Source organism: Tamandua tetradactyla, chromosome 8 (genome assembly GCF_023851605.1).
Source record: "Tamandua tetradactyla isolate mTamTet1 chromosome 8, mTamTet1.pri, whole genome shotgun sequence".
Classification (NCBI taxonomy): domain Eukaryota; kingdom Metazoa; phylum Chordata; class Mammalia; order Pilosa; family Myrmecophagidae; genus Tamandua; species Tamandua tetradactyla.
In genome coordinates this window covers 121,292,643-121,317,634 of record NC_135334.1, presented here as the reverse complement: position 1 = coordinate 121,317,634, position 24,992 = coordinate 121,292,643, and the positions used below count along the sequence as shown (strand labels likewise).

The window sequence follows — 24,992 nt, the reverse complement described above, 5'->3', positions numbered from 1 at the left end:
CCTGTCTCAACACACAGATCAAACTCCAGCGCCCGGGTTGCCAGGCAGGCGGCCCGGAGCCTACCCGTCATGACCCACGTGCACCAGGCTGAGTGGGCGCCAGAGACGCCACCACGGGCCCCCCGGCCCCTGGGGGACAGCAGCAGGGTGGCCTGGCCCTCTTTCCAGCACACCCAGCCACTTCCTCCTGACCCCTCCCCAGGCGCCCACGGTCTCTCCAAGAAGCAGCATCTCCACCATGGCAGGCTGGGTTATTACAAATCCTCTTTAATAGTCTTTCGATCTTGAGCATGTTTTATAGATCTCTGCACGCAGAGCCCACTCCCCATTTCCCCTACAAGGCACAGCTTCACCCACCCCCACTTCCCTGGGGGGTTGGAGATGGGCAGTGGGCAGTGGCCTGCTGGTGCAGAAAAGCTGGTCCAGCCTCTCCAGGAGAAAGTGGCCTCCCTCCTCCCTCCCTGGACAGCTCACGGTCCTGGAGAGCATGCGGCCGGCCAGTGCCCTCCCCTCACTAAGCCGCCCGGAGCACATCCAGACCCCCTCAGGCAGGCAGGACCCCCGAGGTCCTGCCCCCACAGCTCGGCCCAGGCTCATCTGGGCTGCCTGAGCAGGTTCGGCCAGGCCAGGGGAAGAGCTGCTGCCCCCTAATGTCAGGTAAATAAAGCCCACCCTCTCCCACTCCCTTCAATAAAAATGTGAAAACCAAAGACACGAGCGTCTTAGCAGAAAAAAAAAAGTGCACCCACGCAGTGGGCAGAGCCCTGACAGCCCAGCACGTCTCACTCAAGCCCTACCCCCACCCACTCTGAGTTTTAAATATGCATGGCCCTACAGTACACACGGCCTCAAGGACAGGTGGAAATCCAGCCCACCCAGAACAGGGCAGGGACACTGCAGGGAGCAATTTCTCTGGGTCCTCAGTGTGCCCTGGTGGGCAGGGGGTCGAGCGGCCAGAGCCCAGGGCTCTGAGCAAGGCCGGCAGAGGGGTCCAGGCCCTAGAAAGCCCTACTTTCAGCCAGCACAGGAGAGGAGGGCGAGGGAGGCAGTGACAGGGGCACGGGCCTGGAGCAGGGGGGACAGGGACTCATTAGTACTTGGGGACCTTGCTGTAGTCTTCAGAATGGATGTGCCGGCACAGGCAGATGGACAGGAGCATCCCCAGGAGCTGTCGAGGAGAGGAGAGTCAGGTGGAGGTGACCAGCCCCCGGGGACCCAGCCCGGCCCCCAGCCCAGTCCCCAGGGGACCCAGCCCGGCCCCCAGCCCAGCCCCCAGCCCAGCCCCGGGGGCCCCAGCCTTGCAAGGCAGTGGAGAAGCATCTCGCCAGCCAGTCAACACCCAGATGTTAAGCTGGACAGGACAGACGTTTGACGTGTGCCTCCCGGCCACCCCGCACAAGGTCAGCACCCAGGCCTGCCGCAGGGGGTGCCACGGGAAGGGACGCAGACCTCGATGACAGCGACGCCCACACACGTGCCCAGGATGACGCTCAGGTTCTCCCGCAGCCATGCCTGCACCTTCTCCACGCAGCCCTGCGGGGACACACGGCCACAGTGAGCCACACCACGCCAGCACACGCCAACACACGCCAGCACACGCTGGCACCAAGGGGGCCACTTGTGGCCTAAGGGGCCCGCCCAGGGGTGCCGTGGGCTCCCCGAATGAAGCAGGTGGGCAGAAGTGGACGAAAGCACAGGAGAATCAAAGGAGGGAACAACCAAGTGCAGGAAGGACCCGTCGGAGCCCCGGGGCCCGAGCGCCCGCCCCGCCCACCCCACCCACCTCAGGGTACACAGGCCAGTCCTCGGGGCTGTTGCCACTCTGGGTCCTGTTCCTGGGGACCTCGCAGAAGCCCGTCATCACGGGGGGGCCGCTGTCCTTGTCCTCTCTCATCTTGCAAGAGCAGGGGTAGGTGACATTGGGGCGGCTCATGAGCTCGGCGTTGTCCGTCCAGTTGTAGGAGCTGACCCAGCCGCAGCACTTCATCTAGGCAAAGAGGGGCCAGGCTGCTCGTACCCACTGCCCGCTGCCCCCATGGCACGGGGGTTAGGCCTCCCTGGGACTGAGGCTCGGATCCGCCACTTCCAGGACCCTCGGGCCCCAGTGGAGCCTCCAGGGTCGGAGTTCAGGGCTCACTGTGGCTTCTGTAAGCCGCAGGGAAATGAAGGGGCCTCTGGAAACATGGGCCACAGACTGTCAACACAGCAGGAAGAGAGGGCACAAAGCAGAGCAGGAGGGAAGCACAGGCTGGAAGTCGGAACACAGTTGCACGAGGAGGGCAGAGGACACATGGCTAAGAATGTGGGATTGGGGGTCAGGCCGTGGGGCCCTAATTCCAGCTCTGCCACCTCCCAGCTGAGTGACCCTGGCCGAGGCACTGACCTCAACCTCCTCACCTGCATAACACAGGAAAGGTTCCCAGCCTTGAAAGGCTCCTAGCCTGCAGGGCCATTAGTGCCTACGGAAAGAGGCAGGCGAGGCATCCAGCCCAGGTGGGGAAGGCATGGGGAGAGCTCAGTAAATGCCACTTTTAGCTGCTGAGCGCCTCCTCGAGTTGCAATCTGACTCTGAGCTTCCTGGTTGCCAAAGTGAAAAAGGAGACAAGGGCAATTCTGTTTTTTAGAGGAGAAAATGTTTGGGGGTGGGGAGCAGGGGCATGGAGAAAAGTCTTCCTGGGCTGCACATGCTAAAAGGAGTTTCCCGGGCTTGTATTTCTGACACAGGAGCCCTCGGCAGAGCGGGACTGGGGCCCCAGGGGCCGGGCCTGTGCTGGAAACGCCCTGGAAGGCGAGCAGTCCTGGGTGTTAAAAATCCTGGCCCTGCCTCATGCACAGACAATCCGCTGCACTTCTCCGAGCCTCAATTTCATCACCTGGAGAGTGGGATACAGCAGCCGTATCCCACTCCTGGAAGACTCCAGCGGACCGCAGGCGGGCGCTGCGAGCCTCGGCGCCGAATGGGAGAGGTGGGTTCCCCGCCTGCTTCTCTCGCGCGGGGTGATGCGTCCAGACCCGCGGCCAGCAGGGGGCGCGCCGAGCACGCCCAGGAGCACGCGCCGGGCAGTGTTCCTAACCCACTGTCCGTTTTTCCCTTCCCCGAGGTCAGCCTGGGGCCCGCCCGGTCTGCAGGGCCCCGCGCAAGGAGACAGCTGGCAGCTTCCGGTGCACAGCAGCGGCAGAGCCCTCCTCTCCAGCCCCACACCCACCCCTCACACGCCGCCATGGTCTGCACGAGCCTCCATCCCCGTGTCTCCGTGGCCGTGCATGGGGATAAGACATCGCCACCCGTGGGCCACGTAATGGTGCTTTACAGACTCGACTGCACACGGGCATGGACCAGTAGCCCCATTTTATAGAGAAGGAAACTGAGGCTGGGAGAAGCCCTGGCTAGAAGAGGCAGAGTCAGCCCCTGGGAGCCCGGCCCCAGTGTGCCATCTGCACCACTGCCCACGCAGATGTCAGAACCATCTGGAGGCCGTGCCCGCGGCGGAGTCCTCTTGCCACCCCTCAATCAGCAGAGGGACCCCCTGTCCTCCAGACTCCTTGAAGGGTGGCACTTGTTCATCCCTTGCTGACCTAGCAAAGGGTCTCAGTTATTATGACCCAAATGAAGGTGTGACAATAACCTCTCCAGCGGGCAGGAGACCTCCAGCGATGCAGCCCCATCCCTACCTGTGCTCCTCTCATCCCTCCGGAGCAGCCAGTGAGGCCCCCAGGCCGGGACAGCCTGCCCCTGCTCACAGCCCAGAGGACGGTCGGGCCCCTGTCTCCTGGACCCAGCTTCCTCTCCAATGTCCAAACTGTCCTGGTACCTCAGAGCCACGCTCTCTCTTCCATCCCCGCCCCCCACCAAACCCCGCAGCCGTCCCCATTCCAGGTGGCTGGTGCCAGCAGGTCTGCAGTGCCCGCGTGCCCGCTGCTCTCATGGGAGCAAGGAGGAGGTGGCCCAGAAAAGGTGGGTCCTGGCCAAGGGCACACAGCACCTGGGACCACGAGAAGGGAACTGACACCCACACGTCGAGATGGATATGTGGGTGAGATGGTTGGTCCACCATCAAGACAGGTCAGGAGCTGGTCAGTCAGTCCACCTGTCCGTCCATCCGTCAGCTTGACTGTCAGTCAGTTACTCAGTCTGTTTGTCACTCTCTGAACTAAGGCAGAAGGCACGAGGCATACACACCTGCAGAGCTCAGCCTGGTGGGTTTTCACCTACGTCTGTCCAGGCGTAACCACCACCCAGATCAAGATTTGGCTAGAAAGTTCCCTCCGCCCCAGAGTCCCTGCCTGACAGGTGCCCTGCACCCCGTCTTCTAGCCGCTACTCAGCCTTGGAGCCCGTTTCTTAATGCCCAGGGTGGGGCTCCCGCCCCTCACCCCTGGCCTAGGGTGGAAAGGGTCAGGAGCTGCCTGTGAGACCCCACGCCCCGAGCAAGGCGCGGGGTTGGTTGTGGTGCCAGGGAGGGGGCTGCTCAGGAGCCCCCGCCAGCAGACACGCGCTGACATCCACACTCCCGTACCTGCGCGCCGCTGTCCGCTCACGAGGGCAGGAGAGCCCCAGACCGGACAGCCCGGGTGGGCCGGGACGCGCCCTCACCTGCGCCTGCACGTAGTCCCAGGCCTCCTGCAGCCTGTCGTCACTGCTGGCGTTGTAGTTCTTGATGAGCTTGGACACGATATCACCCATCTCCTGCTTCACCTGCAGGGAAAGCAAGGCCCGTGGTCAGATCTCCTGGAACCCAGGTTGCGCTGATTCAGCCAGCCTCCCAACAACTCTGGGGTGCATGCAGGCAGAGGCAACCACCCCTCTCCACACGCAGCGGCTCCGGGGCCCTCTGGACATGAATCATCCTGCCATTCTCCAGCTGAATACCACGCCCCCCTGCGCCAGCGGCCTCCCACCCCTCTCAGGCCTCCCAGCGTCCTCTCAATGGCCTAGAAGACCCTACCTGGCCTGGCTCCTCTCTGCCCAGACCTCACTTCCCGTGCTTGCTGACCTCTCTGCTCTCTCCAGGCTAGGCAAGCTCCTGCCTCAGGGCCTCTGCACATGCAGCGCCCTCTGCCTGGAAGGCTTTTTCCCAAGATACAGACATGGCACCCCTCACTTCCTTCAGGGCTCTGCTCAAATGCCACCTGCTGGGAACCACATTCCTGGACCACGCCCCAAATACCAGCCCTTCTCCACTCCCGCTCCCCACCCCAAGCCCTCCTTCTCCAGAGATTATTTGCCCCATTGTTTTCAGGGTATTTTTTGGTTTCTCGCCTTGTTAGAATGCCAGCTCCATGGGGGCAGGGGCCCTGCGAGCCCCAGGGGCCAGAGCGAAGGCCAGCCGGAGTGGGTGTGTCACACATTGATAAGAACACACACCTGAAGGACGCGCGGAACCAGTGGGCCTCCAGGCCCCGGGCCAGCCCACAAGGCGAGGACCAGGGCACCCTGCCCAGAGGAGGGGCAGGGGAGAGGCAGGCTCTACTGCCTTCTTCCACAGGGCAGGGCGGGGCTTCGGAACAGCCCCGGGCACTGCGGGGGGACCCAGAGGAGACCTGAGCCCCAGGCTGTGCCCTCAGCATCGCCCCTGTGTCCGGCAGTCCTCCAGCACGCCCCGCCCCCACAGGGGCCAGCACCACCCAACCCCCACGAGCAGTGCATGTCCAACCCCCACGAGCAGTGCATGTCCAACTCCCACAAGCAGTGCATGTTCGGGGTGCGGCAGGAGGACGTGCTTAGGCACCTCGCTATGACCTGGCTGCCTGACCCGGGGCTCCCTAAAACCCACATCCAACCACGGCCTGGGGTGCGCAGGGCTTCCGGACGCCTGGTTGAGGTAGAAAAGAAATGCTTTTTTATTGATGCTGTATGGGTCACATTTCATTCTTTTTCCACGTGCCTATCCCATTATTGCAGCACCATTCACTGAATTTTTATTTTGGTTGGGGGGAGGACGGGGGCAGGGAATCGAAGCCAGGTCTCCAGCATGGCGAGCGATAATTCCACCGCTGAACCACCAGTGCCCCCCCAAACACCTGTTTTTATCTAACTCCATGGAGAAAATGCTGATTTACAAAGAAGGCAGACAAGGGGTCTAAGTATCAAAAGTTTCAGCCCCAAAGGCCTCCCATTTGGGCGTAGAAAAGAGAGGACCCCACACACGGCAGTTTTTCAGGAACAAAACTTTGCAAACCCCAAATCAGCCAGGGGAGCGGAGGGCAGGTGGCGCCTCTGCCCTGAGGCGCACACGCGTGGAAAGGTCACTCACCAACCCCCACCCCCTAAGCCGTTCCTGAGAAAGAGGAATTGGGAGACGTGGGCAGGTGCTCCCAGGCAGGAGGTTTCAGAGCCTGGCTCCCAGGAGACCCTGAGAGTGGGGCTGCCTCCCCCCACCCGCAGGCAGCCTGAGCCTCCCCCCTGCCCCTCGGATGCTGTGCTCAGAGAGCCCACACCCTCCAGGGGGCTCCAGCCCAGCTCCAGGCCCCACTCCCTACAGACCTGGGAGACCCGCCTCCCTTGCAGCCAGCCCCGTCCAGTGACCACTGTGCACTTCTCCCTCTCAAGACAGCCCTCAGCTTGAGCTTTTTTTTTTCCTTTTCATTCATATGGAGCTTTACATCACAATAATATTAATAGTGATTAACTTTTCTCAAAGTTTTTTTTTATGTACCAGGCCCTGGGTTTTTTTTTTTTTTTTTTTCTTTTACATGGGTAGGCACCAGGAATCGAACCCGGGTCCTCTGGCATGGCAGGCAAGCATTCTTGCCTGCTGAGCCACCGTGGCCCAAAACTTTTTACCATTTTTTTTTTTTTTTTTTTTTTTTGCATGGGCAGGCACCGGGAATTGAACCCAGGTCTCCGGCATGGCAGGCAAGAACTCTGCCACTAAGCCATCATGGCCCACCCTGGCCCTGGGTTTTTTAACGCACCATCTCAATGAGATCATCACAGCAGACCTAGCCAAGGCTCCCAGAGGTACAGAAAATGAAGTCCAGAGAGGTTAGTTAACTCATTCCAGGTCACACAGCCAACATGGGGCAATACTGAAATGTGGACCCAGGCTCGTTTGATTCCAGAACCCATGTTTTGACCCATTAAGCTCTAACGGCATTCTGTGCAGAAGGTCAGGACAGTTCTGGGGGCTCAGAGAAGGTATGTGGTTTGCCCAAGTCACACAGCTGGGACTGCTCTCCTGCAGATCTTGGGTCTTTCTGCCCTTACCATCTCTGTTTCACCTCTGAGCCCCAGAGAACCAAGGGCCCTTGGGGTATGGAAAGGAGGGAGGTCCCCAGAGTATCTGAATGGGGACTTCCTCCCCAACATCCTTCCCCATCCGCCCTCCCCACCGACCTCAGGCTATTTATACCTGCCCTGCAGGCTCCACGGCAGCCCTGACTTCCCTGTTTCCCACCCAGCCCACTGAAATGAGAAAGAGACAGAGGCTGGGTGGTTTCCACTGAGGCTGGGTGGTTTCCACGGAAACACCGCATTGTCCTCCAGCCCAGAGTGGGGGGCCCCCAGAGGGCCTGTGGCCAAAGAGCCAGCATCTTGGGATCCCACCTCCCTGGAGGCCTCGCTGGGAGCTGAGGGAGGTCGCCCGGGCAACGGGACAATTCCCAAGAAACAGCAGGGAGGGAAAGCAGAGAGAGGTTCCTGATCTCATCTCACCCTTGCAGGGCCCTCTGCTGTTTTTGCTTGCCTTGTACCCACTGCCCTGTCTTGAACCGCACTTCCTTACCTTCTGGGGGGGGGACCACCAGAAGCCCCCTTGTACCCATGGGTGGGCCTGAGACACAGGCCGGCTACTCAGTGCCCCTGTGCCCTGACCCAGCGAGCAGCTCAGGGGTGGGTACGTGACCCGGGCTGGCCCACCACTAAGCTAGCGGATGAGAGCCATAGCCACCGAGGCACCCACCAGGCTCCACTGGGCTGAGGGACGAGAGAGACAGAGGCCTGATGGTAGCTTCTGGAAGCCGAGATCCAGCTCGGCCTCTAGCAAGCTCAGGCCAGCTTCTGTTGGGTTACTGTCACATACATTGAAGAGTTCTACCTAGGACAGGCTCATATTTCATGGACCCTCATGCAAAATGGAAAAGTGGGGCTCCTTGTTTAAAAATAATAAAGAATTTCAGGACAGTGGCATCAGGGCAAACCAAAAACAGGATCCTTCTAGGGGCAATTGCACAGATGCACACCTATGAAATCAGCCCTGGTTCTGCCCAGAAGAGGGAACAGAGGCTCAGAGAGTTGCAACAACTTGCTCCAGATCGCACAGCTAGCGACACTGATCTGTGCAGCTCCTGAGCCCTGCAAACTCAGCCCTGGCAAGCCACTCCCCGCCACCCCCCTGACCTGGGATCCCACTATCCTGGGGCCCCTCTACTTATCCCCTCACCCCAATGCTATGCTTTAACCTCACCTTGCACTGACATTGCACAGAGAGTCAAGAGTAGAAGAGACCTGGGAGTTCAGCACATCAGCCAAATGTGACACTCCTTCCCATGCTTTCCCAGGCTTTTAGATGCTTCCGATGATGGGAAGCTCATTACCTCACACAACAGCATATTCTAGGTTTGGGAACTCGCCATACAAAGCAATTTGTTTTAAGTTGGGCCTAAATAACTGCTACCCATTTGTATTAATTTGCATCCTCCCTGCCCACCTCCAAACTCCAGTCCCAGCTGGGACCACTCAACACAAACCAAATCCCTCTCTCCTAGGACAAATATCTCTCAGATATCTGAGACCAGATGTCTCTATTTGTCCCTCTCCTCTCCAGGGTAATTTCCCGGCTTCTCTGACCACTGTGTGGGCTGTAGTCCACACCTCTCCATGCTCTTTACTCTAGCAGGTCAAATCACCCAACAGCAAGGCACCCCAAATGCAGTATGATGAGCCCACATCTTTCCGCCTTCTTGCCTGGGTCCCTACAGGAGATGCTGCAATGCAGAGACAGCAGCTCTGAGGCTTTGTCCCCTTGGCCTTGCAGGGAACTGAAGACCCTTTGCTGTCCTGGCTGCAATCCACATAATCAGCTACCCTGGAATTAGCAGGGGGCCCAGCCAGGTCCCCAACTGTAAGCTCCTTGAGGGCAGGACCTGCGTCTGTAACTGTCCCCCACCCACCAGGGAGCCCCGCCCAGAGCTGAGCGCCAGCAGGGGCCTGGACACTCACATTTCCTCCACGGGGAGATCACTGTCCATAGACAGCATGGGTACCTTCTTTTCCCTTCCCAAAAGGTCACCTTTCCCTGTCCCAAGCCTGTAAAAAGTAGGTCAGTGGATCGGGAAGTTTCCATTGCTGCAACCAGATGTTGCCCAGAGGGACGCGTTGTCCTCTAGAAACAGGTTTCCCTCCCTAGGCCAGCAGGGCATGTGCACACGGTTATTTTGGGCTCCTTGGGTGGGAAAGGGCAGGAGAAGGGGAATTGCAGTTCTCCCGAGCAACCCTCCAGCCATCATGCCCAGGCCATGCCTCTCTACCCCTGCCCGCCGGCTCCCATGCAGCCATCTGAACCTCTTCCCCTCCAAGCTCCCAGGCCCTGGGCCTCCTGCTCCTGCACCTCCACGTGTGTCTTCACACTCCTCGTATAAGCTCTAGAGCCTCAATGCACTCACCTCCCCGGGATGTTGGATTAGCCGCACGGCCTGCGAGAGCAGCCTAACCCGGCACCAAGAGCATCACAGAAAATCTCTCATACTAAACCCACGTCCCACTCATCCCCCTCTGCCTGGAACAAGCCAGGATGCCAGTGTGTCAAAGACGGGAGTGGCTGGAGAGGTCACCCGAGGCTGAGAGAGGCTGGGCCACTTGTCCAAGGCCACACAGCAAAGTGGTTGAGGCCACCCCAGAGCACAGGTCTCCTGCGTACCAGACCTGGGCTCTGTCCACTAAACAGAAGCTGGCTAACAAGCAGAGGCGGAAACTGCCAGAAGGACTGACCTTCGCCTGCCTATCCTGGTTCCCACAGCTCGTGCTCGAGCTCGTGCTCGCAGTGACTGATGGCGACAGGAGCAGCTGCCGTGCCCCGCGCCCTCGCAGGCATTTCAGTGAAGTTAATAATGGTGACAGTGAGAATAACCACCAGCAACGATTCCGGCAAATACCTGCTCCAGTCTGGATGCTGCTGCACGCCCGACCCGCGTCGGAAGGCCTCACCTCAGAGCTCCAGGGGACAGTGGGAAGTGCTCGAGTCCAGGAAGGGGGGGACAGGAAGGCACACCCCCAGGGCCCTGGGGCAGCACCCCACCATCCTTCCCATTCATATTTCCTGGGGTATACACTGAGTGGGGTAAACAGCCTGTAAATAGCCTTCCAGGCAGGTCTGATTTTATCGTCAAATGAGTTGCAAATGATATTTTTGGTTTTCAAAGTTTTTCGTTGTCGTTGTTTTTAAATTTCAGAACTGCAAATAACGGGCAGTGGACCCTTGTATCATTTGGCAGATGAGGAAACTGAGGCACAGAGAGGCTCTGTAACCTGCCCAGGGTCTCCGAGCAGGGTTCCAAAGAAGGCAACCTGGTTCTGAAGTGAAGGTCCTTGGCCACCTCACTGCTTTCTAAAAGCATCACAGTTTATGCTCACGTCCACCCTGGGCGCGGGGGGCTGCGCCTACTGGGTTTATTCCGATTCACAGAAGCGGAATCCAGGGCTCAGGACGTCCCACAGCCTGCCCCGCGGTGCTCCTTCCCAGGGAGCAGCAACTTCCGGGGCAGCAGGGAGGGAGGGACACATGGCAGCCCGGAGGCCCGCTCGGTGAGCCCGCCCGGGACTCATCCTGTCCCTGCACGGGAGGCCCGGAGGGTGGGCAAATGACCAGCTCAACTCCTTCCAAAAGGCCTTTTCCCTCCAGGCTCAGACAAGCCCTGCATCCCCAGCTGGGCCTCATCTACAGGATTAAACACTCCCAAGGGCATGTTTATCTTCCCCTGAAATTTATAACGCGCTGGGAAAAGAAAAAATAAATTGTTCATTTCAACTCGGGCGATATAGTGGCGCCAGAACTCTCCCAGCAAATCCCAGAAACTTCCCCCTGCCTTCCAGAAAAGGGGGTGGGCCAAGGTGAGGTGGGCCTGGGGGCCGCAGGGGAGCCCAAGGGGAGGTAGCGGGGTGCAGAGGACAGAGCCTGGGCCGGAGGCAGGAGTCCTGACTCTCTAGCACGCCGGGCTCTGCGGCTGGGGGACTCCTCTGGAGCCTGGCTCCTCTCGGACAGAGATTTTAGAGCATGGGCCTTGGGTCAGAGGCAGCAGGACGGAGATCTCTGCTCCCAGCCATGTGACCATAGCCAAAAGTCACTTCACTTTTCTGGGCCTCAGTTTCTCAAACTGAGCAGTAGTTGCAAAACTGAGATGTGTGTAAAGTTCAGCTCCTGGCACGTGGTCAGCACCCGACAGATGGCTGCCTGTGTTACTATAGATGGTAAAACACACCAAGGGTGAGAGGCTGCACTGCCTGAGACCCCCCCAGACATGGCCAGCTTCCGAGTCAGAGAAACTCACAAGGGCCTGGTCTTATCCACCCCGATTATAATGTATCACTGTCTGAGCCCCCCCCGAGAAACCCCAGGTGCTGCAGGGGCAGAAAGGAAGATCTGACCCCACAACCCTTTTACTGAGAAAGAAGAGTCCTTCTCCTAACCCCTGGCTTCCTCTCTGATAGCCAATCAAGCTTCTTTTCAACAATGTAATTTACTGTTTCTCCTTTTACTTTGGCTGCCAGGAAGCTTGAGGATCTATATTATCTCCTGGATTCAGGAACAATGGTCTTCTCTCTTAATGTAGGATCTGATCTTTTTTTTTTTTTTTTTTTTTTTTCACATGGGCAGGCACCAGGAAGTGAACCCGGGTCCTCTGGCATGGCAGGCAAGCATTCTTGCCTGCTGAGCCACCATGGCCCGCCCTGATCTCTCATTTTTGAGAGGTGACTCCAATTCTCCCAGGAAATAGTGGACATGGAGTAGAAATAAGTAAACCAAATTCAAGTAGGAACCACCACAATGAAAAGCTCATCAGCGTGAATTCAGACACTAGGGTGCATGGGTTCAAATCCTGGCTCTGCCACTTAACAGCTGTGTGATCTTGGGCAAGTTGCTTAGCCTCTCTGTGCTTCAGCTTCCACAACTGAAAATGAGGATAACAGTACTGACCTCATCAGACTGTCGTGAGGAACAAATAATTAAATGTAGTGTGTGTGAAGCAATTAGTGCTGGACTTGTTCTATGTTCTATTAACTCTTATTTGTTGATGTTGTAATGTTTTTACTCAGCCTCCTTCCAAGGGGGATCTGGGACAACTTGACCTTCAAGTGGTAAGATACAGGAAGAATGAGGAAAGAAGTCTTTGTGTCTCTGTCTGCTCAGAGCCCACCTGGCTGTCTGTCCACCTATCAGCAGATGAGAGTGTGTAGCACTGGAGGGAGGCAGGGTCCCCAGGACTCGGAATCAGGGAGCCTGGGATTTCACACTGGCCAGCCGTGAGCCCTCACCCACTCCACTGCAGGATGGGGACTCTTACATGACCCTGAAAGGGCACGGAGAGGATAAGGGAAAGAACCAATGCAACGTGACCAACAGTACTCAGAATGTGGTGTGTGATCGCTGCAGGGATCATGGGGTGACAGTTACTGCTATCGATACCATCGTTGTTATCCGTCTCCCCAAACATCTGATGCCCAGCTATCAACACAACACTCACACTGAAGGGCCTTTGTGAGGACAAGGTAATTACGTAAAGCGTCTAGAAGATGCCATGTGCACACAGAAGGTGCTCCATAAATGGTAACTTGACAGTCACAATTGTCTGATTCACCCAACCACCACTCCTGGCTCCTCTCTCTTGAGCCTCTGTCTTTAGAGTCCAAAAGCAGGACACTTGCTTCCTCAGCTTCCCCTGAAACCAGGGATGCTCTGTCTGGAAAGTCTGTTGGCGGGCTTGCTTTTCTGATCAAAGGGATGGCCGTGGCTAGCCTGGTAGTGTCCCTTTCCCCTTTTTCTGACCACAACAGCACAGACGCTGTGCCTGGCACTGCAGCAGCCATCCTGTGCCCAGGAGGTGAGTGGCATGATGCGGAAGAGGCATCATGGCAAAGCTGCAGAGCAGACAGTCAGAGCCTGGGTCTCTGAGCTTCCAAACCTGCCCTCTGGTTAAGTTAACAACAGAAGTCCTAAGGGTTTTAGTCACAGTGAGTCTGATTCTCTACTCTTTGAAGCTGAAAGCCTTCTCTCTTATTCTGGACTAAAGTTTTTATTATCAGTCTCCTTGCCTCATCTGTAGATAAGCAGCATGGATCTAATGCTTAATAACAAGGAAAACTAACATTTGTCAAGTGCTCATTATACTACATACTCTCTGCTAAGCATTTTATAAAGATAATCTCACTGAATCCTTTCTACAGTCCCAAGAGTTAAGTTCCATTCTGTCCCCGTTGCACAGGTGGTAAAACTGAGGCACAGAGAGGCAAGCAGCTTGCCCAGGGCCTCACAGGCAGAAAGTGGTGGGAAAAGAAGTGAGATTCAGGCCCAGGCAGCCACTGCACCCTCACACTCTGCCTTCTCCAATATTCCACCACTCGATCGCAAGGAACAGGTCTGGTTAGTGGCCTCTGTCCCCTACTGTGTTTGTCTGTGACAGTCAAGAAGCTTCTTGTCTGTCTCCCAACCCCAGGCCCAACAGTCCATGTGGCCCACCCAGCCCCAGGTGTGCATGTGTGTACCCGCGAGTGTGCTCACCTTGTCCGCCCAGCCCCAGGACTGTACATGTGTGCACGTGTGCGTGTACTCACCTTGTCCGCCCAGCCCCAGGACTGCACATGTGTGCGCACGTGTGCATGTGCTCACCTTGTCCGCCCAGCCCCAGGACTGCACGTGTGCACGTGTGCGTGTACTCACCTTGTCCGCCCAGCCCCAGGACTGCTCGTGTACGCATGTGTAGTGCACTCACCTTGTCTGCCCAGCCCCAGGACTGCTCGTGTACGCATGTGTAGTGCACTCACCTTGTCTGCCCAGCCCCAGGACTGCACGTGTGCATGTGTAGTGCACTCACCTTGTCTGCCCAGCCCCAGGACTGCACGTGTGTGCACGTGTGCGTGTACTCACCTTGTCTGCCCAGCCCCAGGACTGCACGTGTGCATGTGTGCGTGTACTCACCTTGTCTGCCCAGCCCCAGGACTGCACGTGTGCATGTGTGTGTGCTCACCTCGTCCATTCTGAAGTAGAAGAGGGCCCCAGCAGCCACCTGGGCGATGAGGATCAGGAGGAGGAAAGCAAAGTACTGGGGATGCAGAACAGGTAGAGTCAGCCGTGGGGCCCCACCAGGGGGACGCATCCCAGCCCCTCAGGATCCCCTCCCACGCCCGGCCCAGGGCAGTGCTCAGCCCCAGCAGGAGGCGGCTGGGTGGGCGGCCCCAGAAGGCCTGGACTCACCAGCCCCAGCAGGCAGCGGACCTCTCTGATGGCGCCGACGCAGCCCAGGAAGCCCATGAGTGTGGTGACCGCCCCCACGCCCATGAAGACGTAAGCCGCCCTGTTGAGTGAGCTGGATGAGGTCTCTGCAGGGGGCAGCAGGGGTGGAGAGAAGGGTGTCTGCTCGGGCCCAGCTGGCCCCCTTAACCAAATATGGACACAGGGGAGGGCCCAATGCCTTCGGAGTGTACCCTGAGCCCCTCCTTGGAGTCGGGGTATTGGGCTCAGCCACATCTCCCTGCTGACCACTCACCACCCAACAAGGAACCTGCTCCCTCACCCCCTCCAGGTCCACTGCAGCTGGACCGAAGCTCTCCTGGGAGCACCCCAGGTTCAGCATGCTCCCCAAGGGAGTACACAGGCCTGGCTGGGGCCCTGGGAGAGTCTGAGGACCCCATTGTGGCCACCAAGGGTGTCGGCATCCTTAACGACGGGTGCACAGGGCTGGAAGTGGGCAGGAGAGAAGGCCTGTGGTCTGCTCCACCTCCTGCAGTCAGAACAGCCCTGACCTACACACTGCCACTCTCGGGGTGCCGGATGGGGCTGGAGCCCTGGGGAAGCCGCGGCGAGTCCCTACTGGCTGAGTGCAGGCCTCCTGGCACCCAGCCCCACCTCCTTCCCAGCCCCTCAGCAATCGCCAGCACGGGGAGAGGCGGTCAGATTTCACTTGTCCACACTCCCTGGGCTTCTGTTCTAACAACTCCTCCCAGAAGGAACTGCGCTGCCTGGAAATCCCCTGCATGCCAGCCTTTTGTCCGAATTCTCCTGCTTAGTTTTCACAGCAGCCCTACGAGGGTACAATTCACATCCTGGTCACTCCGAAAGTTCCCTGAGGGTCAGAGAAGCTACGAGAGCACCGAGGTGCCCGGCAGGGGCAGGCACACATGCTGGGGCAGCCCACCTACTGTAAATGGCAGGAAGTTCCCTTCTCTCTTGCTGGGACTCACAGGGACCAGCATGGCAGAGAGGAAGTAGCCAAACTGAAAGGGACAGGGGCTGAGAGATGTGGATTCTAAGCCCAGCACTGCTGCCAGCACACCCTGACCCCGCGGGGGCCACGGCTGGGCCTCTCCCTCGGTCCCTCTAACACATGTCTAGGAAGTCTCACTTCATAAAGCTGTTAGAAGGATCACATTTTATATAACAATTTTATTTAACAATTACTTATATGGGGTTTGCTAGTCCCCAGGAGCCGTTCTGAACTCCTTTTGGATATGGACTCATTTAATGTCTTGCAGTAACTCTGTATGGCGTGTTCATCATCAGCTCCATTTTACAGAAGAGGAGCAGAGGGACAGCTGAGGTCACTTGCCCAGCATAGCACAGCTCAGCCACCAGAATGGCAGGGATTTGCATCCCAGCAGCCTGGCTCCAGTATCTGTGCTCTTAACCCCAGCACCAGTGCCACTCACTAAGGTGCCAAGGCACGGCAAGCAGCAGAGATCTGTGGTTCAAGGTTAAGCGTATAGGCTCAAGGCCCCCACCTTCTAGCTGTGTGTCCCGGGCAAGTTCCTTCACCTCTCTGGGCCATGATTTTCTCTCTATAAAATGGGGGTAACAGTACCAGTCCCGTGGACACGTGAGGCTCCAACTAGGTAAAGGGGGAAACCGAGTGCATGGCCCAGTACATAGTAGGTGAAGAGACTGAGGACCCTAAGCAAGTCCTTTTCGCCTCTTTGAGCCTCAGTTTACCCAACTAGTGGATGAATGTTTCTGAATGCCAGCTGCCTGTGGAATCACTGGGAAGCTTTTAAAAATTATCAGCACTCAGGCCGATAAGGGTGAGGGTGGGGACAGAGCCCTGGTATTTGTAAAAAGCAGCCCCCCCCAACACCCCCCGGGGCATCTAGGCAGCGCCACCAAGCCTGGCCAGCTCCAGATTCTCAGACCCACCAGGCAGGAGGCTGGAGAAGTGGCCAGAGGCCCCCCACCCCCAACCCCCAACCCTAGAGCCCTGGGTGGGGCACGGAGGGCAGAAATGCAACAGCTTGGGTGCCGGACTTTGCCCTTGGCACAGGGCCTGCTGCTCGTGGCCACAGCCCAGAAAGCAGGGAGCCTGGGGGCCTGGGCTCAGCCAGGGCCGACAGCAGTGCCCCCGGGTTGGAAGAGCAGGGGGCACCAGGCAGAGGCAGGAAACCCGGGGTTTGGTCCCCAGCCCCGCAGTGGGAGGCAGTCCACCCGGGCTGCGGCTGGACAGAGGCATCACCTGCTTCCAGCCTCTTCCAGGGGGCAGGCCCCCGGGGGCCAGGGTGACAGGTGTGGCCCAGCCTGGTTCCGTTTTACGCAAATCAAGCAGCTGTCATGAGCCCGGGCCCAAATACGTTGCCTCGGGCAGCTGTGGGAAGGGGGAAGTGACCCAGGGACAACTTAATGAAGGGGGGGGCACCACTCTGTTCCCTGGGGCTCTCTGCCGTGCCCCTCCCCCACCCCACGCAGCAAACCTAGAAGACTTCCTGGAAGAGACTGAGTAGACCCAGAGGGGTCCTGCCTGAAACCCAGGGGCACCTTCCCAGGAGCTTCTAACCCATGGTTCAGCCTGAGCAGCCTGGGGGGCTCCAGCCCCACATCTCCCACTGACTGCGTGAACTTGAGCACGGGGCTTACTGTCCCCCAGCCTCGGGTTTTCCATCTGTGAGGCAGGAACGTGATGACGCTTCCTCACAGGGTGTTGCGGGGTTAAGGCCATTTGCACGGGTGGAATGATGGGCACCGCGCCTGGCACCCAGCGCTCTTGGCGCCTTCCTTGTCCATGCAGGGACCCACCCAGCTGGCTGGTGCATGGCACATGCAGAGCCCTTTCGACACCGGACAATCTACCTTCCCGGCTCCTTCCCCTCACTCCCTGGCTTGGGGAGGAGAGACAGCAATGCCCACCCGTGCTCAACAGGCCAGTGGACAGAGAACATAAGAGGCTCGCTCAAGGTCACAGCCAAGGGAAGGGGCCGGGATGGGAAAATCAGCCTTTCTCATCCCCCAGTGTTCTCGAGACAAGGTTGCTTTGTTTTGGGGTGGGAGAGAAAATTCCTTCCGGAACCCCCTGTAGAGGGCCCCGTGGTGTTGTGGTCAGCAGGAGGACCGGGCAAGGCCCCAAGGTCAGCTGGCAAACTGGTGGGCGCTGAGGCTGAGCCATGGTGGGGGGGCCTGCCCGCTGCCCATCCCCCCTCCAGCGCAAGCACCCTTACGCAGCACGGAGATGAAACTACTCTTGTCGGCCACGATCCACACCCCGAAGCCCAGGATCACGGCACCCAGGATCTGGAAGGAAAAGGGCAGTGAGTGGGGAGCCCAAGAGCCCAGGTAGGGGGGCCCAGGGGGCTCCAGGCCCACCCTTCCCCAGCCCGAGCCAGCAGGCCGGGATGGCCTCGGGCCCCAAGTCCCTGTCAAACCCCAGGAATCCAGGCAGCAGGGCCAAGAGCCAGCACCCCCTCCCGCCCCGCTTCTCACCCCACATGAGGTCAAACGGCCACACTGGCTGGGAGGGCCCAGCCTCCTGGCCCCTCCATGCCAGCCTGGTTCCGGGGGCTGGGCGCTTCCCAAACAAGCCAGGCTCTGGGGAAGACCCTCCGTGCCTGCCTCCTTGTCCTAAAGATCTCAGCTCCGGGCCACCTCCCCCAGCAGACAAAGGGACCCCTGTTCTGGACCACTGCCCAGCCTCTGTTCTTTTTTCTTTTTACACAAATAAGACCTTTTATTTGTCACTTCTAAAAGCCTAAATTTTAAGCAGATTCTTGGACTGCTGGCTCATAGCCATCAGTTCACTTCACTTGAGCACCCGTCTCCTCTCCAGCGGCTTCTTCAGAACTACCGTCACCGTGAAGCTCCTTCGCCAGCATTTTCATGTTTCTAACAAACACTCCACGGAGAGGACAGATTGCTACGGCTTCTCTACGTCTCTGCCAGGGCTGTCTGGAATCAACTTACTGACCTCTTCTTTCAAGTCATCTGTCTGTACCTCTCGCATCATAGTTTCCATCTTCTGGATTGAATGGACCTGCTGGTGCTGAGCAGAAGAGGTCTTCTAACCTGATGGCTGCGTTTTTTGGTAAAACCAGCACAGAATGGACGAAGCAAATAATCATCGGCAGTTTTGGCATCAACATGTGCTTCAGTCGTGGTCGGCCAGGTTTTGACCGTGGGACACATTTTGTCACGGGTCAGATTCACGCTGTGGAAGTTGGTTAGGCAGTTTTTGCCCTGCACATCCTCAGCAATTCGCTTGAATTTTCTAAATGCAACTTCATCGTCCTGCAGATCAGCAAGGCTCACTTCAAAAACACGACCCTGAAGGCCATCAGATACAATTTTGGATCTCTGAGTCCTTGTAACTAGTGTTTTCCCAATATTTCTTACATGAAACATTGCTGGTGCCTTCACACCGCGCCACTCTTTCTTAGAAAACGAATCAACCGCTTTCTTCTTGGCTCCTTCCTGGCCACGTCTTGCAAGGCGCATGTTCTTGCTAACCGCCACAGCGCCACGCCGAGAGCCCTTCTGAACAGCCATTCCCGGGGGATCTGACGCAGCTGTGTGCATCCTTGCCTGGCTGGACCGTGGCCCCCTGAGGGCAGGGCTGGGCTGGCCACAGTTCTGTATCTGTGGGAGCCCTAAAGGGCCGGCACTGGGTGACTGAACAAAGAAGGACTGAATTCACGAACCAAGCTGTGCCTCAGCAAACTACACGGACAGGGACCATGCGCCCAGGTGCCCTGCCTTCCTCTTCCACTAGGAGGGCACCCACAATCTCCCCAGGGCTGGCCCAGCCATGATCCACCACCCCACGGAGGATGCATCACCACACGAGGCTGGCCTGGGGGAAAACCCATTGGGTTTCCACCCACCTGCCACCAGCTGTGGGCTCCTCCTCAGCCACCATCCCACAGCCAGGAAAAGGCCAGCGCTCTGCTGTTATCAAAGAACAGGACCAGGACTAGGGTGAGGCAAGTGAGGCATTCCCCTGAGTGCGAAATTTAAGAGGGTGCCCCAAAACTCAATAATCAAGATACATTTTTAAAAATCACAATGAATGCAAAAAACTTAAACAAATCCATGATGAACAAATGTCAAAATCTTAAGTAAAGACGTGACGCGTGCTACTGGCTTTCCTTTTAACCTCGGGCCCCAGTATGCCTCAGCACCGTTGGTGATGCTGGGCAAATGCCTCGCTTGCCTCGCCCTAGTCCTGGCCTGTGAAAGACACCACTGAGGGCCACGGAGCGAAGGCCGGCCCCACACGTATCTACCGCTGGCTTCCTCTAGCTTGTGTCCTTTCTTCTCTCCTCGTCCGATGGGTCTTCACTTTACAGATGGGGAAACTGATGCCCTGACCTTGTCCAAGATCAACAACTCATCCATCAGTTTGAACCCAGGTCTGACCAATAACCTCAGTCAGAGGGTGGCATGTGAGGTGCAGGGGTGACTGGGGGTCTGTCCTGAGACCCTGCGGAGGGGCAGGATCTGCCCGAGGGTGCGGGCGCCTTGGGCTGCAGTGTGTTGGGAAGAGCTGGAGGTTTGGTTCCCAAAGACTCCTGAACCCCTGCCCACGTGACCCCCACCCCACGCACAGCTGGGCGGGGAACAGCCCTCAGTCCAGCGGTCAGCCCCCAGGCGCCTCAGACCCACGTGGGCAGAGCCCAGCCCACTCCTGTCCTCACAGAGGCAGGAACAGTCCCTTCCACAAGGAGGCTGGGGGAGGCAGGGCAGAAAACTACCTCTGGGTAAACATCCCAGGCCAATCAAAACCCAGACTGCCCAGCTGGGCTGCTCAGCTTGCTAAGAGGAACCCAGAGAGGGAAGTGCCAGCACTGCCTGCTCAGGCCCTCTGCGGGGGCTGCTCCCAGCACCACGGGCGTGGCCTGACCGCGGTGGGGGAACAGGCCAGGAAGGAGGACGGCCCTGTGGCCCTGCAGAAGGGATGAGGCTCTGCGGCACCTCCTCTCTCTGAACCAACACTGGGGGCGTGGGGCCACCCTGCCTAAGCCAGCCCCAGGCCCGCCGAGGCTGAGAGGCTCAGTGAGGAGCCAGGACCCGTGTGCAGCCCTCCGCCAGGACACATGGCACCAGCAACCTCTGGATTTCCTCGGTCCTCACAGAGCTGGCGGGGCAGTTTTCTCCCAGTTTGGGGCCAGGAGGGCATGCAGGCAAGGATGTGAAGGTGTAATACACACACGCGTGGGCACCCACACGGCAGGCAGGGCGGTTTCCCCAGAACATAATGTCATCAGGTGCATAAGGCAAAGAGCAAATTCCTTCCCGGGCGCGGTCTGTGCCCTGGAGAGCAGGCTCTGGCCCACTGCCCCATCAGAGCCCACTCCCCATCCACACAGTGGGGCTCCAGAAGCCTTTGCTGGCCTCCCCGACAAGGTCAAGGGCTCTTCTTATCTGCTTTCCTAGCGTGGCTATCCTTCATGGGAGCTGGTGCTCACCAAGACTGCAGCTTTATAATCCACCTGAATGCTTATCTGATAGAAGCCTGCTGTCCCCCAGGACACAAGCCCCTGCGGGCAGTAGCCCTGGCTCTCCCTCCTGGGACTGTCCACTAGCACCCAGGTCAGGGTCGGGACACAAGGAGATGTCAAGCACGTGTGCTGAATGAATGGTGAGTGAAGGAGTGCATGGGCACAGTCACCTCATCCTCTTCTTCCCTCTTGTCCTTCTCCGATAAAAGCCCCACCCATCCATAACCAGCCCCACACTGACCGTCCCAACAGTTCACCCTGGGCCCCAGCACACAGGGAGTTAATCCTGACTCCTGCCAGACCTGGGAGAAGCCAGACCCGCATGGCCACAGACCAGCCCCCCAAGTGCTGACCTGACAGAAGCTTTTTTTTTTAAGGCAGCCTGGAAGAGGGACAGGAAGGGACACCCTGGCCAAAACCATTGACCTCACTCCTTTCTGACCCTCCTTCTCCAGCTCAGGGGAAGGGGGAGTATCTATGTCTCTGAACCCCTAGCCCCATGCCCCCGGCCTCCTAGGCTGTAGCCAGGCCCCCACTCTTTAGACCCTTAAGCCCTCAGGGGTCAAGCTATGGGGCTTGCACCCCACCCACTCCCTGCATCCTGGCAAGCTGGCCCTGAAGTCAGTCCTTGGTCTGGGAGTCAAGGGCCTGCCAGGGAGGGCTTGGCTCTCACCGCAGGGGTAGCCGCTCCTCAGCAGCCAGGCTGGCCTGGAGGGGCCACTCTGCCAAACCAGGGAAGCCCAGGAGCCCAGGCCTGCCCGGGGCAGGTTCCAGGCCGGGCCATGAGCCCTGGACGGCCACAGCCACAGCGCAGCCTCCGCGGCCAGTGAGCATGGAGCTGGGGCTAGAAGCAGACAAACGGGCAGGCAGCACCTGGGCTGTGTGTATTTGTGTGTGCATGTGTACACAGGTGTGTGTCTGTGTGTGTCCACAGTGCATGTGTGTATGTGTGGGTGTGCATGCATAGGTGCATGCACAATGCATATGTGTGTGTACAATGTGTGTGCACATGCATATCTATACATGCACATGTGTCTGTGTCATGGGGCATGTGCGTGCGCGCATGTCTGTGCATGCAGTGAATGCATGTCTGTGTGCGTGCACAGTGCATGTGTGTGCATGTCTCTGTGTGTGCATGTGTGCACAGTGCATGTGGGTGTATGTATGACTGTGTATGCACATACATGTGTGTGCATGCATGTCTGTGTCACAGTGCATGTGTATGCATGCAGTACATGTGTGCATGCATGTCTGTGTGTGCATGTTTTGTGTGTGCACAGTACATGTGCATGCATGTCTGTGTACAGTACATGTGTGTGTATGCATCTGCGTGCATATGTGCCCAGGAACACACTTGTAAGTATCTACGTGTTGGGTTAAAGTTACAAGTGGGGATTTAGGATGATTCATTTCTTTAGTTTCCAAACTTTCTGTAATCTTACACAACCAATATTGTAAAATATTTTTTTCTCCAAGTGATTCATGTCTATCATAGAAAATTTGGAAAGTACAGAGAGGCAAAAAGAATAAAATAAAAATTTCCAGGAATCCCAATGCTAATCTTCAGAGGTATTTCCTTCTCCTCTCAAAAATATTCATGCATGGGTACAATTTTTTAAAATAAAATTGGACCATGATAAACATTCTACTGTATAACCTGATTTTTTAACATGTCAGGATGAGCCAGCAACATGCTGACACGCGGGTGTGTGCACTGTGTGTGAGGGAGCCCACCACCTCCAGCACCAGGGCCCTCCCACCCGAACCCTCATCCCCCGCAAACACACACACAGACATGGACACACACAAACACACCACTGTCCTGGCAGCAACATGCAGGAGTCCGTCAGTACCAGGCCAGGGAGGAGAGCCCAGGCCCCGGAGGAGAGCCCAGGCCCCAAGAAAACCAGCTCCAGCTGTGCTCAGGGCTGACATCTGGGTGCCTCGTGTCTGGGGACCTGTGCGCTCTGAAGGACGCATCTGGGGAACAGGGAGCGCGTCTGCCTGATAGCTTCTGCACCCACCTGGCCCAGCGCCGCCCCTTGCCCACCCCAACGCTGTTTGGGGAGACAGTCCCCCCGACGGGGTACAGGTGGCATGAGGACAGCTGAGACCTGGGTCTGAAACAGGCAAGTTCTTCCGAGGAGGCGGAGGAGGCAGGGGGATCAGGAGAGGATCAGAGATCCCAGGGGGATCTCTAGGAGATGCTGGGAAGTTCTTCCCCCAAGCTGCCCAGTGATGAATTGGGGGTCACATCCCAGGCGCTCTCCAGCCCCGCCTGGCCCAGGCCTCGGTGCCCCAGGAGAGGGGAGGTTGGGAACTGAGTTCAGAGCTTTGCCAAAGGGCCAGCTGGGAATGCCGGGAATCTCCTGGCCACCCCCAGCCGATGCCGCTCAGAACGCTCTGTCCTCAGCCCCCACCGACCACACCTGCCACCATCCCATCGGGCTGGGGCAGCCCTGGGCAGAGGCTCTGTATGGGGTGGCTGAGGCGGCACTGCTGTACTTACAAAGAAGAGCAAGTTGAAAAGGAACAGAAAGTACTTGGTGACTTTAATACAAGCGGCCCCCATCTCGCCGGTCCCGGAGCTCCCTGAGGAGAAGAGAGAAGGCAGGTAGGCAGGTCAGTTGGGGGTGGGGGTGGGGTGGGTGTCTGGGTTGCGATGTCAGAGAAAACAGCAACGACTGGCCCCCACAATCTGCCAACCTTAGGCTGTCCCAGTTTGCTCACATGACAAACCCTATGAGGCAGGTTTTGTGCTTTATGGGCTGTTGAGGCCCAGAGAGGTTAGGTGATTGGCCTCAAGTCACACAGCCAGGAAGTGTGGTCCTATGAGCAGTCTCAGCAGCTCGATGCATGGCTGATGGGTCTGGGGTCAGCGACTCCACTGGGGTAGGGCTAGAAAGAAAAACATAGGGAGACGCCCCCCTCCATAGCCTCCAAGGCTCCAAAACTCCCCCAGATGGACTTTGGTCAAAGTCAACATGTAAGTAAGCTAGTGACTGACTAGAGTCACAGAGGCAAAATCTGGAGCTTGTCCAAAGACCTGCAGACCCCTCCTGGGCTAGAGGACCAGAAGGAAGGCGGAGTTACCGGGGAGAGGAGGAGGGCTCTACTTCTCTGCAGAAAATGGACTGAGTACCCTCCCAACCTTGTTAAAAAGGAATAAATTTACATTATATAACATTTAACAAATACAGGAAAGCACAAAACAAAAATTGCCTATCATCTCACCCTAGAAATGAAAACTATCATCATTTTAACAGCTGTATGTCTAGTGCATCTGTGTGTGAACAACAAAGCTGGACTCATATTGCAAAGACTGCTGTTTGGGGGCCTGTTTTTTTCATTCTACAATACACTGGGAAAACTTTTGCATGTTGATAAAATGCTCTACAACATAACTGTACACACTGCATGGGATTCCATCTTATCAATCAGTGCTTATTAATATTTTGGAAATGACAATTCCCCCCCAAGAAAATTTAGACACAAGCAGTATTTTGCAAATAATTTCTGGGGGTTCACAGACCTCACGAAGCCCATGCAGGAACTCCAAGGACCCAGTTTAAAATCGCAGACATAGCTAAAACATAAAGCCTTTAACTGATACTCTAAGATAGGACACAGGCTTTTTGCAATTGTTCAGTCACATTGGGCGATACACCTTCTGAAACGACACAAGCCATGCTGAGCACTCAGAGCCGCTCCACACCAAATAATCCCAGGAGGGGGGCTCAGATGGGAGGAGGGGAGCTGGAAGCTGGCTGCCCTTCACCCCTTCCTGAAACCAAACAACCCAGGAATGACAAGTGCCAGTGCAGGCTCTGTGGGTCAAGAAGAGTCAGTGTCGGGCAACTGGGGCCTGACAGCTGGCTGGGGACAGCTGCATGGGCAGGCTGGGCTCAGCTGCATTCCCGCTGCTCTATGTCTGGAGGTGGGGAGGGGGCAGGCCAGAGAGTGGAGGGGAAGGATGGCTCCAGGAAGGAACTTCACCCCCTCTCCTCTACGAGGGGTGAAGGGTGGTCAAAAAGTCTTACAAAACTCCCTTATCTGCCTGTGGGGTCCCCCACCCTCCTCTGGACAAATGAGAA

At 57.4% G+C, this 24,992-nt stretch overlaps 1 protein-coding gene and 1 pseudogene across 5 annotated transcripts in view; both read right to left on the bottom strand.

The window, feature by feature from the left end:
• Positions 1–247: 247 nt before the first annotated feature.
• Positions 248–24,992, bottom strand: part of CD82 (CD82 molecule) — a 49,512-nt gene continuing 24,767 nt past the window's right edge. For all 5 annotated transcript variants that reach the window (XM_077114469.1, XM_077114468.1, XM_077114467.1 and 2 more), the window contains exons 3-10: positions 23,408–23,490; positions 17,626–17,698; positions 14,405–14,529; positions 14,178–14,252; positions 4,594–4,695; positions 1,784–1,987; positions 1,450–1,533; positions 248–1,168 (exon numbers count right to left, since the gene is read on the bottom strand). In XM_077114469.1, coding sequence (XP_076970584.1) covers positions 1,091–1,168; positions 1,450–1,533; positions 1,784–1,987; positions 4,594–4,695; positions 14,178–14,252; positions 14,405–14,529; positions 17,626–17,698; positions 23,408–23,470 — 804 coding nt within the window. In that variant the 5' untranslated portion in view covers positions 23,471–23,490 and the 3' untranslated portion in view covers positions 248–1,090. The remainder of the gene's footprint in view (positions 1,169–1,449; positions 1,534–1,783; positions 1,988–4,593; positions 4,696–14,177; positions 14,253–14,404; positions 14,530–17,625; positions 17,699–23,407; positions 23,491–24,992) is intronic.
• On the bottom strand, positions 17,705–22,772 carry LOC143644900 (small ribosomal subunit protein eS1 pseudogene; annotated as a pseudogene).